The 20957-nt window shown below is 42.0% G+C and overlaps 1 protein-coding gene across 1 annotated transcript in view; it reads left to right on the plus strand.

The window, feature by feature from the left end:
- Window positions 1-55: 55 nt before the first annotated feature.
- The window catches only part of ADCY2 (adenylate cyclase 2), a 388609-nt gene continuing 367707 nt past the window's right edge, over window positions 56-20957 (plus strand). Inside the window, exons 1-2 of the mRNA XM_034998852.1 lie at window positions 56-271; window positions 20461-20658. Coding sequence (XP_034854743.1) covers window positions 56-271; window positions 20461-20658 — 414 coding nt within the window. The remainder of the gene's footprint in view (window positions 272-20460; window positions 20659-20957) is intronic.

Genomic DNA, 20957 nt, shown 5'->3' on the forward strand with positions numbered 1-20957 from the left:
GGCGACGGCGGCGCGGGGGTGGGACGCGGGCGGCGCAGCCCCGCCGGCCGGCCCGATGTGGCGGGAGGCGATGCGGCGCCGCCGCTACCTGCGGGACCGCGCCGCGGCGGCGGCGGCGGCGGGCGGCGGCGACGGGCGGCAGCGGTCCCGGGACTGGCTCTACGAGTCCTACTACCGCATGAGCCAGCAGCACCCGCTCATCGTCTTCCTGCTGCTCATCGTCATGGGCGCCTGCCTCGCCCTGCTCGCCGTCTTCTTCGCGCTCCGGCTGGTGAGTGGCCTCCCCGCGGGATCTGCCCCGTGCCGTCCCGGTCCCGAGACGACAGGGACCCAGCCTGGCGAGCCGCGTCCCGCCGGGCGGCCCCTCGGCCCGCAGCTCCCGGCCTCTCCTGCCCGCCCGCGGCCGGCCCGGCTCGCAAGGGCTGCGGGCGAGAGAAAAGTTTCCCCGGAAGGTTCTGCCCAAAATAAAGTTGCCGGGGTGTCCCCCAGGTGGACGGGCAGGGCGCGTGCCTTGCGCGGCTCTGCGCATCCGCTGGCCGAGCCCGCTGCGCCTTCCTCCCCGCGCCGCTGCCCGCAACATCTGCCCCAGGAGCGGCCGGCGGGCTGCTTCTCAAGGCCACCGTATGGCCCGGAACAGGCGCTTTGGTTTGGATTGCTCCTTAACGCTCCAAAGCCTGCCTCGGGAAAGTGGCTAATGGCGAGGGGAATGAAAAGAGGGATATGGTTGTACATTTTGCCTTGCACTCTGTGTGTGTTTAGCGCCATAGACAGAGACGGGGTGTTGACCTGTTGTGAGTCCTCATGCTCTGAGCCTGTTAAGTAGCAAGCGCTGATGGACGCCCGGTTTCCTGTTTCTAGAGAGGTAGTTAATCGTGTTTACTGTTTTGTGCAGGTTATTAAAGTGGCTTTCATCACTGGGAGCATAATGCAACTCAACAGCTGATGCCAGTTTTGCCAATTTATATTTTTCAAGCAGGAATCCTTGGCTCGCTCCCTTGAGCAGTGAGGGAAAAATCTGTAGATGGCGGTAAACTTCCTGTTACCGATCATTCTGGTTGTGTGGCTCAAACTTTTGCACTGCCTCTGATGATTATGTATGTGCAGACTGTGCCAGGCATCGATTATCCAGGGAGATATTTTTGGTCAGCGGTTGATCTGGGGATGTCTCTACTGAATGATATATTTTTTAGCTCAGACTATAAGCATGCACCTATATTCGTGTCCACCAAGCTAAGAAATGGTTGTTTGGTTATATTTCACCAAGGGTGAAAAATAGCTGTCCTTCGTGTTTGGCAGTTTGTTTCTGATATCCTGAGCCAGATGGTACTCAATTATTATGCATGGGAAAACTTGTTATCATCATAGGGTTCTTTAAAAAGTAAAGTTCTCCCCCCCCCCCCAACACTACTAAAGAAGTGCTGTCTTCCGGTGGAATTCGGTGAGAATAAAAAGTAGAATGTGGGAGATAATGATGCCACAGATCGAGAACTGGTTCTTAACAGAGTAACACAAAGTCCTGAGCACCTTTTGATTCTGTATTCTGGGTGTGAGTTCAAGGCAGTCCTCACACCCTTGTAATCAGCCTCGAATGCTCCCTGGAATGCCATCTTGATCTCTCTTCACCACTTTTAAGGCTGGAAGCTGGGTCTCTAAAAAGCGCCTCCTTTTCATTTCTGTACTTGCAGGGGAGAAAACATGTCAGTTCCCCTGGAAATCTGTTCTGCCAGGACATTGCTGCTTGTGATTCTGTTGAATCTGTAATTCAAACCCTTCTGGCTTGTTCTCTTCCAAATGGAAAAGGAGGAGCAGGTGATGGCCTATTTATAGCACCATTAATATATTTAAAGACAAGGGCGAAGTTCACATCTCCAACACACACTACTTTTTTTCTATGGTATAGATCTCTGATTTCTTAAACCGTATTGATGTCGATGTTCTTGAAGAGATCTAAGATTCCGTGTAGTCCAGCTAAGAGCACCCTTCTCTGAGTTGTTTCGAGCTTTGGATTTGTCTTCCTTTATACAATTCCTTTATGTTCCATTTCACGTGGTGCAAATGCTGAGTGGTATCCTTTTAAAAGTTTATCCAGGCATCTTTACTTTTCCTTGAGAAATCAACCTTGCCACACTTTCCTGGCATTCAGCCAAATTGTTTTAAGCACAATTTACCATGACATGGCTGTAGCCCAGGATGATGTCCGGAGGCAACAGAATGGACTATTCTTTGCTATACCTGGTCCACAGACTGACTGCTATGTGAATCTTTTGAGGTGAGGAGCTATGCAGAAATGTTCTAGAATCAGGGAGTATGACTGGGGCTGGTAGAGAGGCTCCCTTCAGGTGGGGACTGGGGCTGCAGGGCCAAGTGGGAGGTGGGAAACCCCTGGAAACAATGGGCATAATTATCTTTGGATACTGGACTTTGGGAAGGACTGGGACAATTCTGAGCTCTGGACAGCTTGTTTCTCTTTTGCTTTTAGTAATATCATAAATAGCAGTTCCACTTTCCAAAAAATTCTCTCTGTTCACACAGTCAAAGATGGAGCATTGAAAGGTGGGATGGTGTTCAGGTAGAGCTGTGTTCACACGAAGTGGGGTGAGTTCATGTCTCAGACTGACCAGGGCTCAGCTACCTTGGGAAGATGGAAATAGTCGCTTGGGGCTGGGCCAGGGTTCCACCTTCGAGCGCTTTATAAGAATAGCTGGGCTCTGATGTAATTCAGGAGCTCGGCAGATCTATTTTTGCTGCCTGAAATCTTGGACAGATTTCTTCTTTCCCATGAATCTGCCTGATTTTGGTTTCTATTAGATTTCTATCAGTTCTTGTAGTAGAAAAAGTCTGGCAATCTTAACGCCCATCCATCTCTCCTAGAACATTTGGATCACAAAATGATCTCGGCATCGTCCAAGTACATAGTGATGTTTTGCTGTATGTAATTGCCTTTGTATGAAGTGATTTGATATAGCTGTTCAAAAAGAAAGCAGTAAGTTTTGTCTTGACTTAGAGTCTCCCTAATTGACATTATTCACAAACTGATTTCCCTTATTTCTACTTAGGATCAGTCCATGAATCTGTAGCAGTTGATCTTGAAGTTAAAGTAGTTCTTGAAGTATTTTTATTATACTGTCAAAATAAATTCTGAATTGAAACTTCATCTCACTTAATTATTTTCTACATAAAAAGCTATTAAGTAGGGTTTTTTTTGTTTTTGTTTTTTTAAGCTATTCAATAGCTTTAACTCCATATTTGTTAGGAATTATCTGGACATGAAATAAATAGGACACCTGATAGGATGTCTTGAATTTTAACTTTTTTTTTTTTTTTTAAGATTTTATTTATTTATTTGACAGAGAGAGGGAGAGAGACAGCGATAGAGGGATTAGAAGCAGGGGGAGTGGGAGAGGGAGAAGCAGGCTCCCCGCCAAGCAGGGAGCCTGATGCGGGGCTCGATCCCAGGACTCTGGGATCATGACCTGAGCCGAAGGTAGACGCTTAATGACTGAGCCACCCAGGCACCCCAAATTTTAACATTTTGATTAATAATATGAAAAATATTTTCTCTTGCTTTTCATGGACATTTTAATGATAGTACAGGGCATGATTGGCAAAAAAAACTTGATACCTGGCATCAGAAAACTTGGAACTAATGAGACCAGACTTTAAGTTCTGAGTCTTATGAGGTCACTTCACTTTTCAGGACTGGTTCTCATTACTAAGTACATGGAAACCGTCTATTAGCATTAAATCCTGTCTCATTTATTATGTCCCAAATCAGCATGCTTTTCTCAAAATTGGCCTACCATTGTTAGGAAAGTTGACATAAATTTTTCACTTTGTCAAAATACCAGCCGGCTCCATCCAGATTTGTTTTAGCTAAAATTTATGATTAGAAATAGTTAATATTTCAATCGGAATGGAAAACTTTTGCTCCCATAAATTTTATTTTATTTATTTATTTATTTATTTATTTTTAAAGATTTTATTTATTTATTTGACAGAGAGAGACACAACGAGAGAGGGAACACAAGCAGGGGGAGTGGGAGAGGGAGAAGCAGGCTCCCCACAGAGCAGGGAGCCCGATGTGGGACTTGATCCCAGGACCCTGGGATCATGACCTGAGCCGAAGGCAGTCGCTCAACCGACTGAGCCACCCAGGCGCCCGCTCCCATAAATTTTAAATAGTCAGATATTGCAATAAAATAGATTTTTTGTTTGAGTTTGATATTGAAATCCATATAAGCATATGTACTTTGATTAAATATGTAACATGCATGATTTTGACTAAGAATATGATCTCCTTTCTTGCTTTTACATGATTTGGTGAGGGAGTCTTTCAAACAATAACCATAAGTGCTTGTCATTCCAAATCAGTTTTCCAGCATTGGGTATTTTTTTCTAGGGGCAGATATATCAGTGTTTCTTTTAGCTATACATGGAAAAAGAATTTTAATCCTTCCAAACCCAGTCATTTTACAGGGAAATTGGCTTTATTATTCCAGACAATATTTCAGTGACCCCAGTGGGTAGAAAGATATCAATAGGGAGAAACTCAATCCTTCACCCTTTTCTTGGCGGGTGAAGGCTGGAGAAGGCAGCTAAATATGTCTGGCATCTCCTCCAAGATGCGGGAAATTCTGTGCATACTTCTCTAGTCTCATAATTCTGGGGGTACATGGGAAGTAGTGCATGTTAATAGGAATTGGAGTAGAGGTAGCTAAAAATACACCTTCCTGTAGATTTCTGTGCATACATGGCAGGTGTTTGTAATTGCAACCAGTAATTCACAAGTCATTTTAGTTAAAATTTAACTGTGGTATAAACAAAAGAGAAAGAAAAAACTGTAATTTTCTGCAAGAAAAGGTGGTTGCCATTTAGAGGGTTAACAAGGCTTTGGAAGCATCCTTGGGATATTAAAATGCATAATGAAATATCTGCACAGTACCTACTCTTCTCCCTTTAAAAAAGGCAGAGAGGGTAATGGTTAAGAGCGTCTCTCTCCATTGATCCTTTGGCTTTGTCCCTTTCCATCTCTGTGATCTTCGGCAAATTGTTGAACTCTCTGTGCCTCAGTTTCCTTGTTTGTAAAATAGAATGGTACCTGCCTTCTTAGGCCATGGTCCAGATTAGTCCGTGTGAAGCAGTTAGAGTTATGCCTGGCACGGAACATACCCCCAGGAGCTACTGTGTCTTTTGTTGTTGCATTTTTATTGTTGCTATGAAGGAATATGTCACACAGTGTTAAAGCTGAGACGGAACTCATTCTAGATGAGGACACTGAGACCCAGAGAGGTGAGCTCATTTCTTCAGGGTCTCCCAGGTGCATTGCTGGGGCTGGATGCAGGGTGCTTGGCTTTTCCTTGGGAGCTTTCTTGGAGACCGATGCAGATCTAGAATTCCTAGCTCCAGTCCTGGCACAGTAGCAGTTTCCCTGTTGAGATTTCAGCCTGATGTGAATGTCCTCAACCGTCATTCTGTGTGATGGAGTTATACTTCACTGCTTTTCTCTTTTAATGTTTAAACAAATCTTGGTGGAGATGCATCCTGACGATGAGCTCAGTGAGGTGGGCGTCATTTATTTTCATTAGCTGAATATTCCCAGTGTCTTTCCCATTAAGCAAAAGATACATCTGTGGCTGTGCTTTTGTTGTCTGAGAAGTCATGGGCATAAATACTGTGGCATGTAAAATCATTCCGATTGATTGATGTGTGAAATTTCCAGATTCTTACCGATACTTTTAAATCATTCTATTTAAGAGGTAATAATACTATTAGCACCGCTATGTTATCACTCTGGTAAAGGTGTTTGTTGGCGATATTAATCACTTTGATATGTTTGATCAGTAATGGCTAGTGGTGGAGTCTACACTGGGTGTCTGTGACTAATCTGCTTCTCCACTAGTCCTTTCTATGACGTGATACTGACATTGGGCACCGTTCATTGACTTCACTCATTCTCCTTCACTGCTATTTACTGAGTGCCTCCTGGGACCAGCTCTGGGATTGGTGCCCCCCCCCCCCGGTGGCACTCCAGCAGAAAGTGGCTCATCTCTGATGCACTGATGTCATCCTTCAACTCCTACTCCCCTCCCTAGGATGACCTATAAGCCTGGACCCCAGGGGCTGAGAGCACCCGCATCTGGCCCCCTCCAGCTCCGCAGTGCCCCTGAGTGGCTGCCCTCCCCTGGAAGCCTCTTCCTCTCTAAACTGCTTATTCAGCTTCTCTGTCTTGAGCTTCAACAGTCTGTCCTTCGCTGCATGTTCCCATCCGTGTGGGTTTCTGCCCCTGATGCCTGCAAAGCGCTTGAGCTCTATATCATTTCGCCACTGCTTCACTGTCTGAGGTCCAGGATAGTTTTGTGAGCTTGCCTTGTCTCCTCAACTAATGGTTGGTTCTTTCTGGGCAGAAGCCGAGAGTTCCCCATACTTAGCAGGACACTAGCCCTAGCGGAGGCGCCTCGTGAGCGAATGTAAAATTTATGGTATAGGTCTGGTTTCCTTTGTGGCTGGTGTTTCCATTGCGTAGCCTACCAGTTCACAGTGCAGAACTTTGCTGATAGACCTGGATCGGGGTTTGCTTTGGCACTTAGCGTGTGTTCTGGCAAATTCATTTATCTGCCATAGGCTCAGATGCTTTTTCTGTGAAATAGCACAAGTAGCCCAACCAGGCTCGGGGAGCTCCGTGGGGCGTTAAGAAGGTTTGATCATATGAACATTTAGCGCAGTGCCTGGTGCATATTGCACCCAAAACAAACGTAGGTCACTGTTACTAGTATCTTTGTACCACAGAGGGTTTTCCTTGTCAGGGTCTCCTATAGATGTATTTCTGGCTGAAAACCACATGAGTACTAAGACTTTTAAATCTGGGTATGAAAGAGCAGGGGATGTGTTTCTGTTTATCTGATAAATGTTGTGCATAAACTTCGAGTTACTAAACACAGATGGAAAAGCATAGATTAATTGTCACATTTTGACATAAGTTTTTTTATTCTCTAGCACTAAAATTCATGCCACATTGACATATCGCCCTCCATATTTCTCAATTTTGTTAGCTTTCGATAATGGTATATAAAATTACCAAGAGTAATTAGATATTTACGATGTGATTTCTTGGTTTTAAACCAGAAAATTGACACACCCCCTAGAAAATTCTGGTTTGCAACCACCAGGTGCATTTAAGAGGAGAGAAAAGGATTGTTGGGCTAGCTCAGGTGTTTCCTACTTTGACCAAATTGAGGCGTGCCCAATGTTGCTTCTCTGCCCTCTTTGTATAAGGATACAATTAAAAAAAAAAAAAAAATCACAGGGAAGGGAAAAAGGAGAAGTTCTAAAGAAAACTTCATGAGTCCAGCCGTTGCTGGCCATGTTGTAAATAATTTTTTTTTGTTCCTTACTTTTCCCTGGGCTCACGATTCTGACCCCAGAAGCCATACTCAGGTGAGAGAGTGACGGAAGCAGTAATGGGAACTCATCATTGTGAGTCACTGCCAACTAGTTTTCTGACTTTGCTCAGGTTTCTAGAACAAAGGTGCCAAGATATAATAAGAATATGGACCTGGGTCGAGGCTCTTAGGGATACATAGGGCCCTTTGTATCTTAGAATCGAACCAAATCACTTTTAAGAAACTTGGTGCTAGAAATGGGAATTGTCAATTATTAACACAATTAAAATACATTGGATGAATAATTTATTGTATTTGAAACATACAGACATAAAGTACAATCGCTTGTTTTTGGAACACTGAAATTCCTGAGATTTCTCAAGATGGTTATTGTCAGAGAGAATCCTATGAATAAATCAAGTCTCTCTGGTCACCACTTACAGGAGGTTCCTGGTGGAGAAGATTGTGGGTCGGTACTTTTGGAACGGGGCCTTGACTGCAAGGTCTTGAAATTAGAGCTTCTATCCATTCCACTAATGTCCTTTACTGCCCCTCAGATGTGATGATGTTAGGACATTACAGCTACAAGCCAGAGCTCAAAGGCTCTGGCTCTTATTTCTACGTTCCCACCCCCAAGACCGAATTATTGTGTGTGTGTTTTAAATGTCTGTATTACTATTTTTTAAAGCTATATAAAAAATAAAGGGCAAAGTAAGATTTCAAGCTACTAGTGATTTGCAGACATTATAAAGGAAACAACATTGTAGACTAGTTCACTACTAGGATCAGTAACGATGTTAAACATTCAGAGAATAAAGGAATCAGGTGAATACAAATGAAAGAGGTAAGAATCTCAGACATATGGTGGATCAAATGTCTAATCCTGTCCTGTCATCGGCTTGCAGTTAAGTCACACATGTAAGAGCCACGTTCTTCAGAATTGGACTTTAGGTACACAGAATGGGATTTTTCATTTCACTAATTTGATTCTTTGATTTTTAAGCAAAATTTTCATCAGTCTCTATCTGGCTTATTTATTATATTAAAATAAACACCCCTGAACCCAGTCCAAACTGGAATATGTCCAGTAACATATTTTAGTCTGTATGTCGCTCCTATCCTCTTCCCTTGCCTGCCTTCAGAAGTAACCTTCATACTGCACTTTTTCTGTCGCTTTTCTTTTTGTTCATTTTATCATATACATACATGTGTATATATATAGAAAGATATATATGTTACTGTATGTGTATATAGATACAGATATATATTACTGTATGTATATGGTGTGAGGTAGTGATGGGGATCATTGGCATTTTTCTCCTTAAGGTGAATGAATATTAATCACTTTAACTATTTCTTTCCCCACATCTGTCATATGTCAAAATTCCGTATATGAGTGATTTGTTATGTGTTCTCTGTTCTGTTGCATTGGTTAAGTTTGTTTTGTTTTATTTGTTTTTATACCTGAGTCCTGCATGTACACACACACACACACACAAGCTCTATAATTACTGAAGCTTTATAATCAGTATTTAGATTAAGCAAGGCAAATAACATTCAGCTCCTTTAAATGTTTCTTGGTTACTCTTGACCTTTTTTTCTTCTCTATAAACTTTAGTTATCTTATGTCAACCTCCATGTGAAAAACTCAACTAGGATTTTGTTGGTGTCATATTGAATCTATTGATCCATTGATTAGAATTGATATTTTATGATAACCTAATTTTTCTATCCATGAACAACAGAGCATCTCCCTATTCATCTGTGTGCTTTAGTGAAGTGTAAAGTTTATATATGTTATTCTATAACTTGCTATCTTATCCTTTCTTTAACCAATAAGTGAAATACAGATTCAGGTTTCCTATGTAGATAATCATATCACCTGAAATAATGAGAGTTTTATTTTCTCTTTCCTAGTACAAAGGCCTTATGTTTCTATTTCTTATATTATTGCACTGGCTAGGAACTCTAATATTATATCGACAGAATTGGTGATTGTGGGTGCCCTTGCCTTTTTCCTAATTTTCCTAAACTTTCATAGTTTATTTAGGATAATAATGGTTTTGTAGATAACCTTTGAGATTTCCTTTTGTTACACTTTACACAAAAAGTTTAAATGTGATTGGGTGCTGAATTTTACTAAATTGAAGTGATCATATATGCTCTTTAAGTTGTTTTTTAATCTTTCAATGTAATGAGTGATAATTATAGATTTTCTAATATTTAACAATTTTTATGTTCAAGGCAAACTGCATTTTCATGACATCTCTTATAAAATGTTGGATGTGATGTGCTAGCATTTTGATTAAGGGTTTTGCAAATAACATTTTTTTGTTAAGTGAGTTTGGAATATTCCTTTGAACTATCTTTTTTTTTTTTAAAGTTTTGCTAGACTTATAAAATAAATCAGGAAGCATGTCTTCTTTTTCAGTTTTCTTTAAGAGTTTAAGAGTTTTTGGTACGTCGGGAAGAGTTGATAGAATTGGCCTGGAGAACACCTGGGCTTGTTGCTTTCTTTGTAAGGAGATTTAAAAACTTCCATTTCAGTAGGGTTGATACTAAAAGGATTGTTCAGTATTTCTAACTTTATTTCTTGAGTCAGTTTCAATAAGATAGTTCTAGGAATTTTTGCTTTTCATCCAAATTGTCAAATTTAATGGTTTGCATTGATAATACTGTTCTCATTTACATATATTTTGTCTTTAGTTTTTATTTATAACATTATTGCTTTCTTTTTTACCTTTCTTAATCTCATCAGATGTCTGTTCTGTTTTAACCTTTCCAAGAACCGTCCTTTGTCCTTGTCAGTCCTCCGAGTAAGGACAACACAAGCAATGCTGTCTCCAGACAGGCACGTCCAGGGCCCCTGACCCCAGGGCTGAGAACTGATTCTTCGTTAGACCCAGACCCTTGCCCTGGAAATTGTCCACTTGTCTGCTGTTTTCTGCGACCTCTGAAGCTCCCCTTGTTGATCACGGTCTTGAACCCATCTGGGCTGATTGTTGGGGAACCTTCCCCACTTGGGGACTCAACAGTTGTCTCTGCCCATTGCCTGTCAAGAGACAGAGAAACCAGAATTCCCTTGAAATCTAGAACAGCCATAGCGCAGGCTGGTATTTCTTTTGGAAACACACATCTCTCAAGTTGTATTCAACTTCTTATCTGTTTAATTTCAGGCATCTCCATCCAGGTGTCTGTCAGTGGTCATCGTCATTCTTTTCAAGACATACTTGCTAGATTTGCTGTGTTCCTCTGCCTTCTCACCCCATTTCTCTCTCTCCCTCTCCCCCCTTCACTCTCTCTCAGCAGGTGCCTGCCTGGAGCCTGTTTGAGTCCTCTGGTCCTCTTTTCCCTTCCAGTTGAAGGGATTTCCTGGGAACATTCAGGGAAGGGGATTCTGGAAAGTAGCTTTAATCACTTTGACTACAGAATAATCCAGCATAGTCTACTGCTTGTTTACTGGGTATCATGTATACTACTGTTAACTCTGTTTTACTTCTAGATAAAGAAGATACACAATCATGCTTCTACCTAATATAATGCAGCTCTTCTTCATACAACTGAAAATACGCCAACCATCTCCCTAAAAGAGGATGTGAAGGGCCATTTTATCCACTTTAGTGATGTTCATTTCTCATCTGTCTAAGGAACAGTGTACTTTAAAAATCCTTTATCTTCCATACTTGAGTTTAAAAGCTATTCATAGGGCGCCTGGGTGGCTCAGTTGGTTAAGCGACTGCCTTCGGCTCAGGTCATGATCCTGGAGTCCCGGGATCGAGTCCCGCATCGGGCTCCCTGCTCGGCAGGGGGTCTGCTTCTTCCTCTGACCCTCCCCCCTCTCATGTACTCGCTCTCTCTCATTCTCTCTCTCGCAAATAAAAAAAAAAAAAAAACAAAAAAAAACTTAAAAGCTATTCATATACTCTTCATATATCTCATATTATATCAGAGGGAAAAAAGAAAGATAATTACTTAATATGCACATACACACACAAAGAAATACATTCATACGAGCCCAAGGAAGAGATGTAGCTCCTGCCATTCTCAGTTCTGTAGCTGATCACAGGGACAGAGCTGGTATTCTAACGTCCCCCTACTGCCCGTTCCGTATTCCTTGTGCCTGGTGCAAGTATCTTATCTGGTCATATTTCCTTGGCAGGTGGGGTGACATAAACAGTTGCTTCACCTGGTACTTTGCAAATAGACCGTATTTGTTGTTTCCGTGAACTTTTATCCCGGGATATGGGAGCCAAAGAGACACCCTACAATCAGCGTTTTGTCATTCTCTCCCCTTCCCTGCCTGCATCGTGTGTGAACAACCCAATTTTTCTTGATAGTGTCCATCAGTCACCCCAACCGTACTAAAAGCTCTTTTCTACCCATTGGTTCGGTGACATTAGCCGCCCAGAGTAGCCAGAGAGCAATCTCTGTATCCAGTTTAATGGGAACATTATTGAGTCCCCTGGTGGAGGCTGTCCTCCTTTGGCATCTAAGCCCTCAAAACTGGAACAGCGTACATTTACAGGACTGGGAATGCTAGTTTACAGGAGTGGGTAGCCACTCCTCTCTCCACCCCTTGATTCCCAGACCTGCGTGGGTCCTGGCGGTGGCAGCAGTCAGTGCCTTGCATTGCTGGCTGTTTCCACGCATCTTTTTTGTCCTAGGGGGTATCTCCCAGCTGACCCGGTGTTGCCCATAGGCTGGCACCCCTCACTGAGTCTTTAGAAGCTCATTCTCTCCTTCCGAGAAGGAAGCTGCTTTAGGGTGATGAGGAACAGGGTTAGATCAGTGAATTCCAAGAACATAAGCTCATCGTCATGCGTCATTTGCTGTAAAATGAATGCTTCTGTCAGAAGCCATGCTCTGTGAAATACCTTGTGAGTGGAGAGCACATGGGGAAAGTCCATGTATGGTGGTTTGGGTGGAAGCGTTACGGACAGGAAAGCAAACCCATATCCAAAGGAGGTTCAATTCAAGTGAAAACAAATCTCTGCGCCTTCCATCAGTTGTAATTGACCTGCCATGGATGGCTGGCTGGACCTCCAGAGGATGACGCATTTAAGGGGCTCAGAGTTATAGTGCTTCGATTGTCTTCTTTTAGGTGGCCCCAATATATTCTGCAGAACCAGACATCATTCAGACCTGGATTTTTATTGCCTCAGGCAGCAGGTCATAGGGAACTCTGCATGAGGACATAGATGCAGATTGAGAGAGACAAGGTAGGCGGTGTGGCAGGACCAGTGCCTGTGAGTACCTGTGACATTTGCTCATGCAACTTACTTGTGCCTTCAGAGTCTACCTGAGCCCTCGCTCATGCAGCCCACCTCCATTTGCTGATGGGATGCTACTGTGCCCATCCAGCTTCATGCCTGGTGGGTCACAAAACAGTCCCATAAACATGAGCAGATTGGATTGCGTGGAGACTTGGTGATGGTGCATGGTTAGTGTTCAGTCCCTTCTGGGGTTGGTAATAAGCCAGCAACTGTTTCTCAAAATGAGAGTAATTATCTGCAGAATCATGAAGAATTCTTCCTCAAGCACTGGTTTGGGTAGAGAAATGGGCACTTTCAGGGAATCTGTGAAGCCAAATGTGGCTAGTCACCCCATAGGCAGCCAAGATGGACAGACTCAGTGGAGAGGTTTCTGGGAATCCGTTACTTCTGTGTTTCTACTACCTCTGTGCTTCCGCAGCCACGTGTCTGCTGGACCACTGTTCACCAGTGGTTAGAAGTTGGGCAGAGGAGCAGGGTATGAGGCGGGGGCAGTGAGGATGAGCTGAAGCCTTGCCTGGACCTCTGTGACTGCCCATAATCCTATCTGACTTTGAAGACTTGAGGTGAGGACTTGCTCCATTTCCACCTCCCAAATCTGACACAGATTCCTCTTCTGTTCACTTTTTGTTTCAGTTTAGAGTTGTGCTTTTTGTGTTACCAATAGGTGATTAATTTTTAATTATGTTTTTGTTATAAACTTCTAATTTAAAACTGTGATCATAGAACATGGGTCTCTGTGATACCTCTTCTTTGACACTTTTTGCAAGTTGCCTAGTATATGATTTTTATAAATATTCCATGTGCACACGAGAAGATTAATGTTCTCTCTAAGGTTGGATGTGGAATTCTTTATTTGCCAATAGGTCAAGCTTATTAATTATTATATTCAGATATTTGCATCTTTTAAATTTTGTTTTTACTTTTGTTTGCTTGACCTATCAATAGCTGGTTAGAGATCATGAAATCTGCTCTTGGTAGATTAATTTACTTCTCTACCTAGGTCTATACATTTTTGCTTTATACATTTTGAGGCTATTTTATGAGTTCATAGATGTTTAAAATTATTATCATTGCCTTGGAATTGAACATTTTATCATCTTATCTTTACGCTTAAAGTTTTTATTTTTTGCTTAATGCATCGTTCACTTCTGTCTTTTTAAGCCTAGAAATTGGACTCTCATTGTTTCAGATAGACAGTTGCGTGTTTGGTTGTGCCAATGTATTTACCATATTTGTTCACCTCCTTCTTCCATATCATACGGTCTTTTTAGGATTATATAATTTCTTAGAAGTTCTTTTAGAGCAGGTTTCTCAATGGTAAATCCCTGTTTAAAAAATGATTTTTTGTAAATGTTTGCATTTTTGCTCTTATTATAAAAAAACACATGTTTTCTTGGTGATATAAGGTTGACTGTTATTTTTTGCTCAATAATCTGTCTTCACTGTCTTGCACTGTTGAAATTTCTGCTCTCTTGCAAACTGTTTTCTTTGTGGGTGGTCCTTCCTTTCTCTTTGTGCACTCTTAGGATTTTTTCTTTATCTCTAATATTTTGCATTTTTACCATCTTATATATATGTTTGTATTTCTTTTTGCCTAACTGGCTGGAGTTGTAGATTCATGGTTTTTCATTAGTATTGGACATCCTCAACCAATCTCTCTTTAGATATTTTATGTCCTCAAGTCTCTTCATTTTGTAATTTGGGAACTCCAATCAGACATGTTAATACATTCTAATTCATTTTATTCTATTCTCTGTGTCTTAGGCTTTTTAATAATTTTTATTTCTTACATATTATAAAGGAATATTTATATTCTTTTGTTGCATTGTACATAAACTCTTTGGTTTATCTTCTAGTTCACTGATTTTCTTTTTAACTATTGTTTTTTTCTGTTTTTTGTTTCCGTATTTATTTTTTCTGTTTCAATGGTTGAGCTTTTATTTATTTACATGATTATATTGATGAGATTTACAGGTTCCATTCTCTGTGTGTTTGTACCTGATTAATTTCTGTTGTATGATCAGCCTTGAAAGTGCATCCTTTATTTCTTTAAATGTGTCAAATACGGCTATTCTGTATTCTCTGGCTGTCACTTTCAATGTCTGCAGTCCTTGAGAGTCTAAACCACTTATTTTCGTGGACCCTCGTTCTTAGTGACTGCTCATTTTTGGCAATTTTTGTTTTAAGATGATGACTGATTTTAATTGCTTGGAATACTGTGGTTCTAAGTGGGAAAGCTTTTACCTAAGAATAGTTAGCTCCTCTTTCCAAGATAGCTGGAATGTGCCCCAGTTGAGGTTTCTTCTGGCTCCCTTTGTCCCCACTTGCTGTCCTGTGGATCTACATACTGCTGAGGTTCTCAGCCTCGGTATCTGCAGGGCACCTACTGTCTACAAAGCAATGCTGGTCCTTCCTCCTCCCAGCTGCCCCTGGCTTTTGTGGTCTAGACTTCCTGTCTACTTACCCACCCCTGCTGAGGGTTCAGCACTCATATTTTCTGTGTTTTTTTGTTTTTTGTTTTTTTATGGGGATGGGTAGGGAAGTGAGTTGGAGATCTTGTCTACCGCTTCTAGAGACTAGCAATCCTTCAGGAATATTATTTGGAGTCTAGTTGTAGAAAGGAGAGTTCTTTAAAGTTTGATGCCCCATGGGAACAATTTCTTATGTAAAACACGCTTATTTCATGTCTTTATCCATATTCTTAAAATGTGAGTGAGAATGCTGGCCTGTATAATAGGAGCCGAGAATAAATAAATATGGTCAAGATCTTAGGCCATATTTTTGTGTGTACCTAACAAGTAACTTACTGAGTTGCAAGTAGTGGAAGATACATCTTTCTAAGCAGGTGCAAACTGGTTCTTCTTACACATACCTATAATTTTTGTGTTTATTTTAAAAATATATGTATGTTATTGATTATTTATTCAGTATGACAAATTGCCCAAGGTCTGGGTATAGGGGAAAGCTTTCAGAAGTTTTCAGGATTACTTTTGCATTTTACATTTAGATCTGTGCTGGGATCCATTTTGGGTTAATTTTTATGAAAGGTATAAAGTAAGTGTCTAGAATTTTTTTGTATATGGATGTCTATATAGTTGTTTTAAGATGTTTTGCTGAAAAGAATATTGTTTCTCCATTGAATTGTCTTTGTTCCTTTTGTCAGATATCATTTGACTACATTTATGTGGGTCTATTTCATTCTGTTGATCTATTTGTCTATCCTTCTGCCGGTACCATCCCTGTCTTAATTACTGTAGTTTTATTGCACAGCTGGAAGTCAAGTAGGGTCAGTCCTCCAAATTTTTTCTTGTACTTCAACATTGTGTTTGCTATTCTGGGTGCTTTGTCTCCCCATGTAAACTTTAGAATCGATGTGTTGATATCTACAAAATAACTGGCTGGGATTTTAACTGGGATTGCACTGACTCTATAGATTAATTTGGGAAGAATTTACATCTTGACATTATTGTCTTCCTATCCATGAGCATGGAATATCTCTCCATTTATTGAGATCTTTGATTTATTTCACCACAGTTTTATAGGATTATTTAATCAGAATTTTTGTTTATTCCTTTCATACCTCATGATAAAATGGAGTATGACTCTCTATGTGGAAAAGAATGAAAAATACATTTTCTATTATATCACACACATACATGTATATGAATGAATGAAAATATGTATCTGTAGTCAAATGTATATTATAGCTAAAATCTGGTTTACTTTTGCCCAGTGACAAACCTTCAAAATAATTTGTGGTGATAAATTATTATTTAGAGTGCAAAATGGGCATCATTCCAATAATAAACAATCAGACCAGCCTTGGTGAGAAAGTATTGAGATTGTACCCGTGTTGCTTTTTACATGAAGAAACAGGCTTAGGGAAACGCAGTGTTCACCCCCAGTCACGCAGGAGTGGGGATAGGACCCTACCTTCAGTCTGTTGGACTTCAAAGTTTTGTTGTTTTTTTTTAATAGAAAAGCAGTGTTTTGCATGAGACTGTCCTTTACCATGTAAATTAAAAATAGCACTGTTTAACAAAAAAATGAAAAATACAAGTGGAAAAGAATGAAAATATCGATAATCTGTTGCTCTGTGGAAAAGCCTCTAAGAAACAAAAGAGCTGTCACATAATACGTGAAAGCGATGGGTATTTAATAGGCTTAGCAATTAGAAGCCATCCAAAATTACTAGAAAATGCACTGAAAAGGAAAGGATAAGATGTTTGAAGGGAATGAGCAAGAGGGACCCATTATCATTAAATAGATGATACCATGCTCAAGATCTCCCTTTGAAAAGGCATTTTCATATGTTTCATTTAGTTTGCATTGTAAGGTACTTTTAAAAACATTTTTAAAGGCATTTTTTTGTAAATTTTAGGAGCAATGAGGGCATTTTTGTATGTTTCACTTAGTTTGTGTTGTATGGAGTTTTTTTGTTTTTGTTTTTGTTTTTTACCTATTTAAGGCGTGTCTTAAAGGTGTTTGACTACTAATAAAGGCATTTTCAAACATTTCACCTAGTTTGTGTTGTATGATGAATTTTTGTTTCCAGGAAGGGATGTGCGGTTTGGGATGCATAAGCATATTTCATTGAGACTGACAGTGTTTTTAATGTTTTAGTTTACTTTATTTTAAGCTATGTTGTTTGTTTTATGCTCTGAATTTTGAAAACTGGAGTAGCTCCGAAGAAAACAGCCACGGGGTGTGCCTCTGTGGCTTTTTTCATCATCCTGTCCGCTGGGAATGGACCAGGGGAGGGAAGAGAGCCCGTGGCCCAGGGACTGAGGGCATTCCTGCATTTCATTTACTTCCCCTGGGGGAGAGAGACACGTGATGCCAGCAGTAGGACTGGGAAAGAATGTGGCCCCTAAGCTTATACATTCTTTAATGAATGCTCCACTGTTTTTTTCCTTGACACCCTATAAAAGATCCTATTTTGTGGAGAAGTCCCTATTAAAACTTGTTTGGAGTTTGAGTTCAGAAGGCAAATGCAGAATCAATTGCTGGCTGTCCTCTTTTGGGAAGAGCTGAATTCTTCCCTGGGCTCAGGTTGGGCGGTGGTTAGGACCAGCAGCCTCATGAGCAGCAGCTGAGAAGACAGCAGGAGGCATTGGCCAGGGACCCTGGCTCGCCTCCCGAGGCTGGGGGATGCTGGATGAAGCTGAAGTTCTCCGCTGTGCTGGATCCAGCCCATCCTGCAGTGCATCTGCCCCAGGATACAACACCAGCCCCCTGGGATCATGGTGTGTCATGTCAAGACAAGACTGTCAAGACAGTCTCACGCAAACTTAGGAGCCTTGGAAGTCCCCTTCCTCCCTCAAAATGGATTCAGAATTATAGTTTACAATTGCGTTAGCATCAACATGTATGTAACCTTTGACCCTAAGAGCTTTTTTGTTTGTTTTGATTCTAAAAGAAATTAAAACACATTTGTGGACCCTTCAAAGTGTTCTGCGACCCAGATGCTGTGTTTGCTGTGCTGAATGGGGAAGTCACCCTCGGCCCAGAAAAGGCACTTCTCAGTGATGGGGACGCTGAAATTCAAAAGAAAATGAGATAGAGACTCCAGTACTTAAGACCGGAAATGGAATCAAGTCTGACTCTATGTACTGTACCTGGCATGAGCAGACCTTGGGTCTTTGTCTTGTTTCCAGTTAGATCCCTTCTGAGAGAAGTGCAAGGAGAGGCCAGGCAATGCCGCTTTCCCCCGCTTCCTGATCCTTTCTGTGCCTTCACGTACTAATTTTCACTTTACCGTCATGCCTATTTTCCCACCATTTTCAGTCTTTCCCGGAGAAACGAGAGCCAGTGACGTCAACGATTGTTTCTCCCCGACCGGGTTAATGAAGTAAGTGAACGGTCACACGAGGAACACAACCGTCCTGGTTTCTTAGGGACCAGCTTTCTGCCCACAGTTCAGTTAAGTTCATTTGGGGAGGTTTACAATTAAGTTTTCACGCAACATGTGGGCAGCGAGCGGCCGGGATCTCAAGTTGGATGTTCCCAGAGGACATGCGGTCACGTCCAGGAGCACGTTTGTTTGTGGGGTCGGAGTGTGGGGAGCGCTCGGCCCTGCTGTACCTCTGAGACCCTTTGCCATCATCAGAGTGTGTCTGAGTACAGCTCAGGCACTTAATCATGGGCAAAAACAGCCGTTGGGGGGGAGAATAAGAACATCACATTTGATCCTCTTCTGCCAGTTCTGGAAACGTACAATATTTTGCCCCTTGGTTTCGCTTGCCGTCCACTGCGTGAGCAGAGGCCAGAGCCCCGCGGTGGTGGCAGCCTGCGGTGACCCCAGCCGGACCCCTGGCCCCTCCCTCCCCAGCTCCACCATCTGCAGTGACTCATTTTCATTCTTGGGGCCTCATTTTCCTCACCTGTGGAAGAGCGCAGACACTATGCCCCACACAGGGTGTTGTAAATATTAAAGAGGTTAATATACGTATGAGTGCTTAGCACGGGAATATGTATCTTGTTATGTGTTGTGGTTGTTCTTGTGGTGGTCTTTTCCCCAGGTATCTGGTAACACGTGTAATGGTGGGGGAGAAAGGGAAACCAAGTCAGTTGAGAATTGAGGGAGGGCTTAGGGCCCTCTCTTTGCCCCGACGTTAATCTGGAGTCTGTGTGTGATTTGGCAGATCTGCTCTGCTTCCCCGTGTCCCCGTGGTTAGTGGTTTGGTATCAGGGTGGGGCCATCTCCAGTGTGAAGCTGGAGCTGCTAACGGGGTGGAGTGAACACCATGCCGACGAGAAAAGATGAAGGGCTCGCCAGCCTCTGGTATTTGGAAGAACTGTCCCACAAGTCCCGGATTTTACTGTCTTTGCTATTCTAAGGCCTCCATGAAAGTTCTTAGGGTTCTGGCCATGTGGGTTCTTTGATCAAGGTGCATTAGTGGCCACCTGTGTTTGGATGAGGCATGAAGATTTTGGTGGGTTCCAGCCCACAGGGAGTGCTGTTCATGACGACTTAATAGCAGTGCTTTGCCAAAGCTAAAGCCTGAAATCCATGCTGCCGTATTCAAAGGAAGCGTGACGTCTATCACGTTGGGTGGACATTGTGTAGAATAGAAATAGTGTTCCTTTTGTGCGTGTGTGGCTAGAAAGGGGTAGATGGAGAGGGAACATTAGTGTGCAAAAGTGGACCTCAAAAAATGCATCAGGGAGGCTAATACTAGATGCTCATTTTCTTTTTGCCACTGGAGCTCCAGAGAAGTGGGGAAGTAAACCAGCCAAATGGCACGTTCTTGCAAGTGTTTCCTGCTCTCTTGCTTCTGTAATTAGTATTTTCTGACCCTTTTCTCTTAATATGTGATCCCGTTAAAACATTAATTGCCATGCATTAAAATAAAAGCTCATCCCTTGGGAGGCTCAGACCATTTTTAGATTTTTAAATAAAACATTTCAAATCCATTTGGAAGACTTAATTTTCTAAGGCAAGGGCATTTCTGATCCTCTGATTCAGGCAGTGAAGTTGCTTGTCTTATTTTTATCCTTATAGTAAATATTCTTACATTCACTTTTGAATAAAATCCATTTCTCCATTTATCAGGGAAAATCTAAATTTGATGGTGTAGCTGTTTTGCATAATTTAAATATACAATACTGGGTTATTTCTATAGAGAAACATAGTGATTTAATGGGAAATTTAAATTTTCAGACGTTCAAACTCTCCTACTTCTGGAATAATTTTTTACAACTCGATCTACTTGACGTTGATTAATGTTGATGGCATTTGAGGACATGAACCATGGGTATCACTGGGTTGCTAAATTGTGCCTTTGCCATATTTTTCCACCTCTTAGGAAGTTGAAGACCACGTGGCATTTTTAATAACGGTCCCGACAGCCCTGGCGATTTTCTTTGCGATATTCATCCTCGTCTGCATCGAGTCCGTGTTTAAGAAGCTGCTCCGCCTTTTCTCCTTGGTGATATGGATATGTCTCGTGGCCATGGGGTACCTGTTCATGTGCTTTGGAGGCACCGTCTCCCCCTGGGACCAGGTAAGGTGTTCAAACATTTTTTGTGTTTTCTTTATGCACTTGATTGATGACATACTTGGTTCCGCAAACCTGGCCCTAAACTGGAAACAGACCTGTGGCTGAGAAGGTCTTTTAAACTAGCCGTGTTAGCGGTGCCCTGTGGGTGAAGTCACTCGACCGACGCCCATTTGGACTTCTCAGACCTGCCAGCCGCCAGGGCGTGGGCCTAGTCTCACCTTGTCACTTGGTTGAGATGGCTGGGTCTGGATATACTCCTCATATTGCATTTGGCTGCATGCTCTCCTGGTCCCTGAGTTCTC

Source organism: Mirounga leonina, unplaced genomic scaffold, assembly GCF_011800145.1.
Source record: "Mirounga leonina isolate KUSES-001 unplaced genomic scaffold, KU_Mleo_1.0 Mir_95, whole genome shotgun sequence".
Classification (NCBI taxonomy): Eukaryota; Metazoa; Chordata; class Mammalia; order Carnivora; family Phocidae; genus Mirounga; species Mirounga leonina.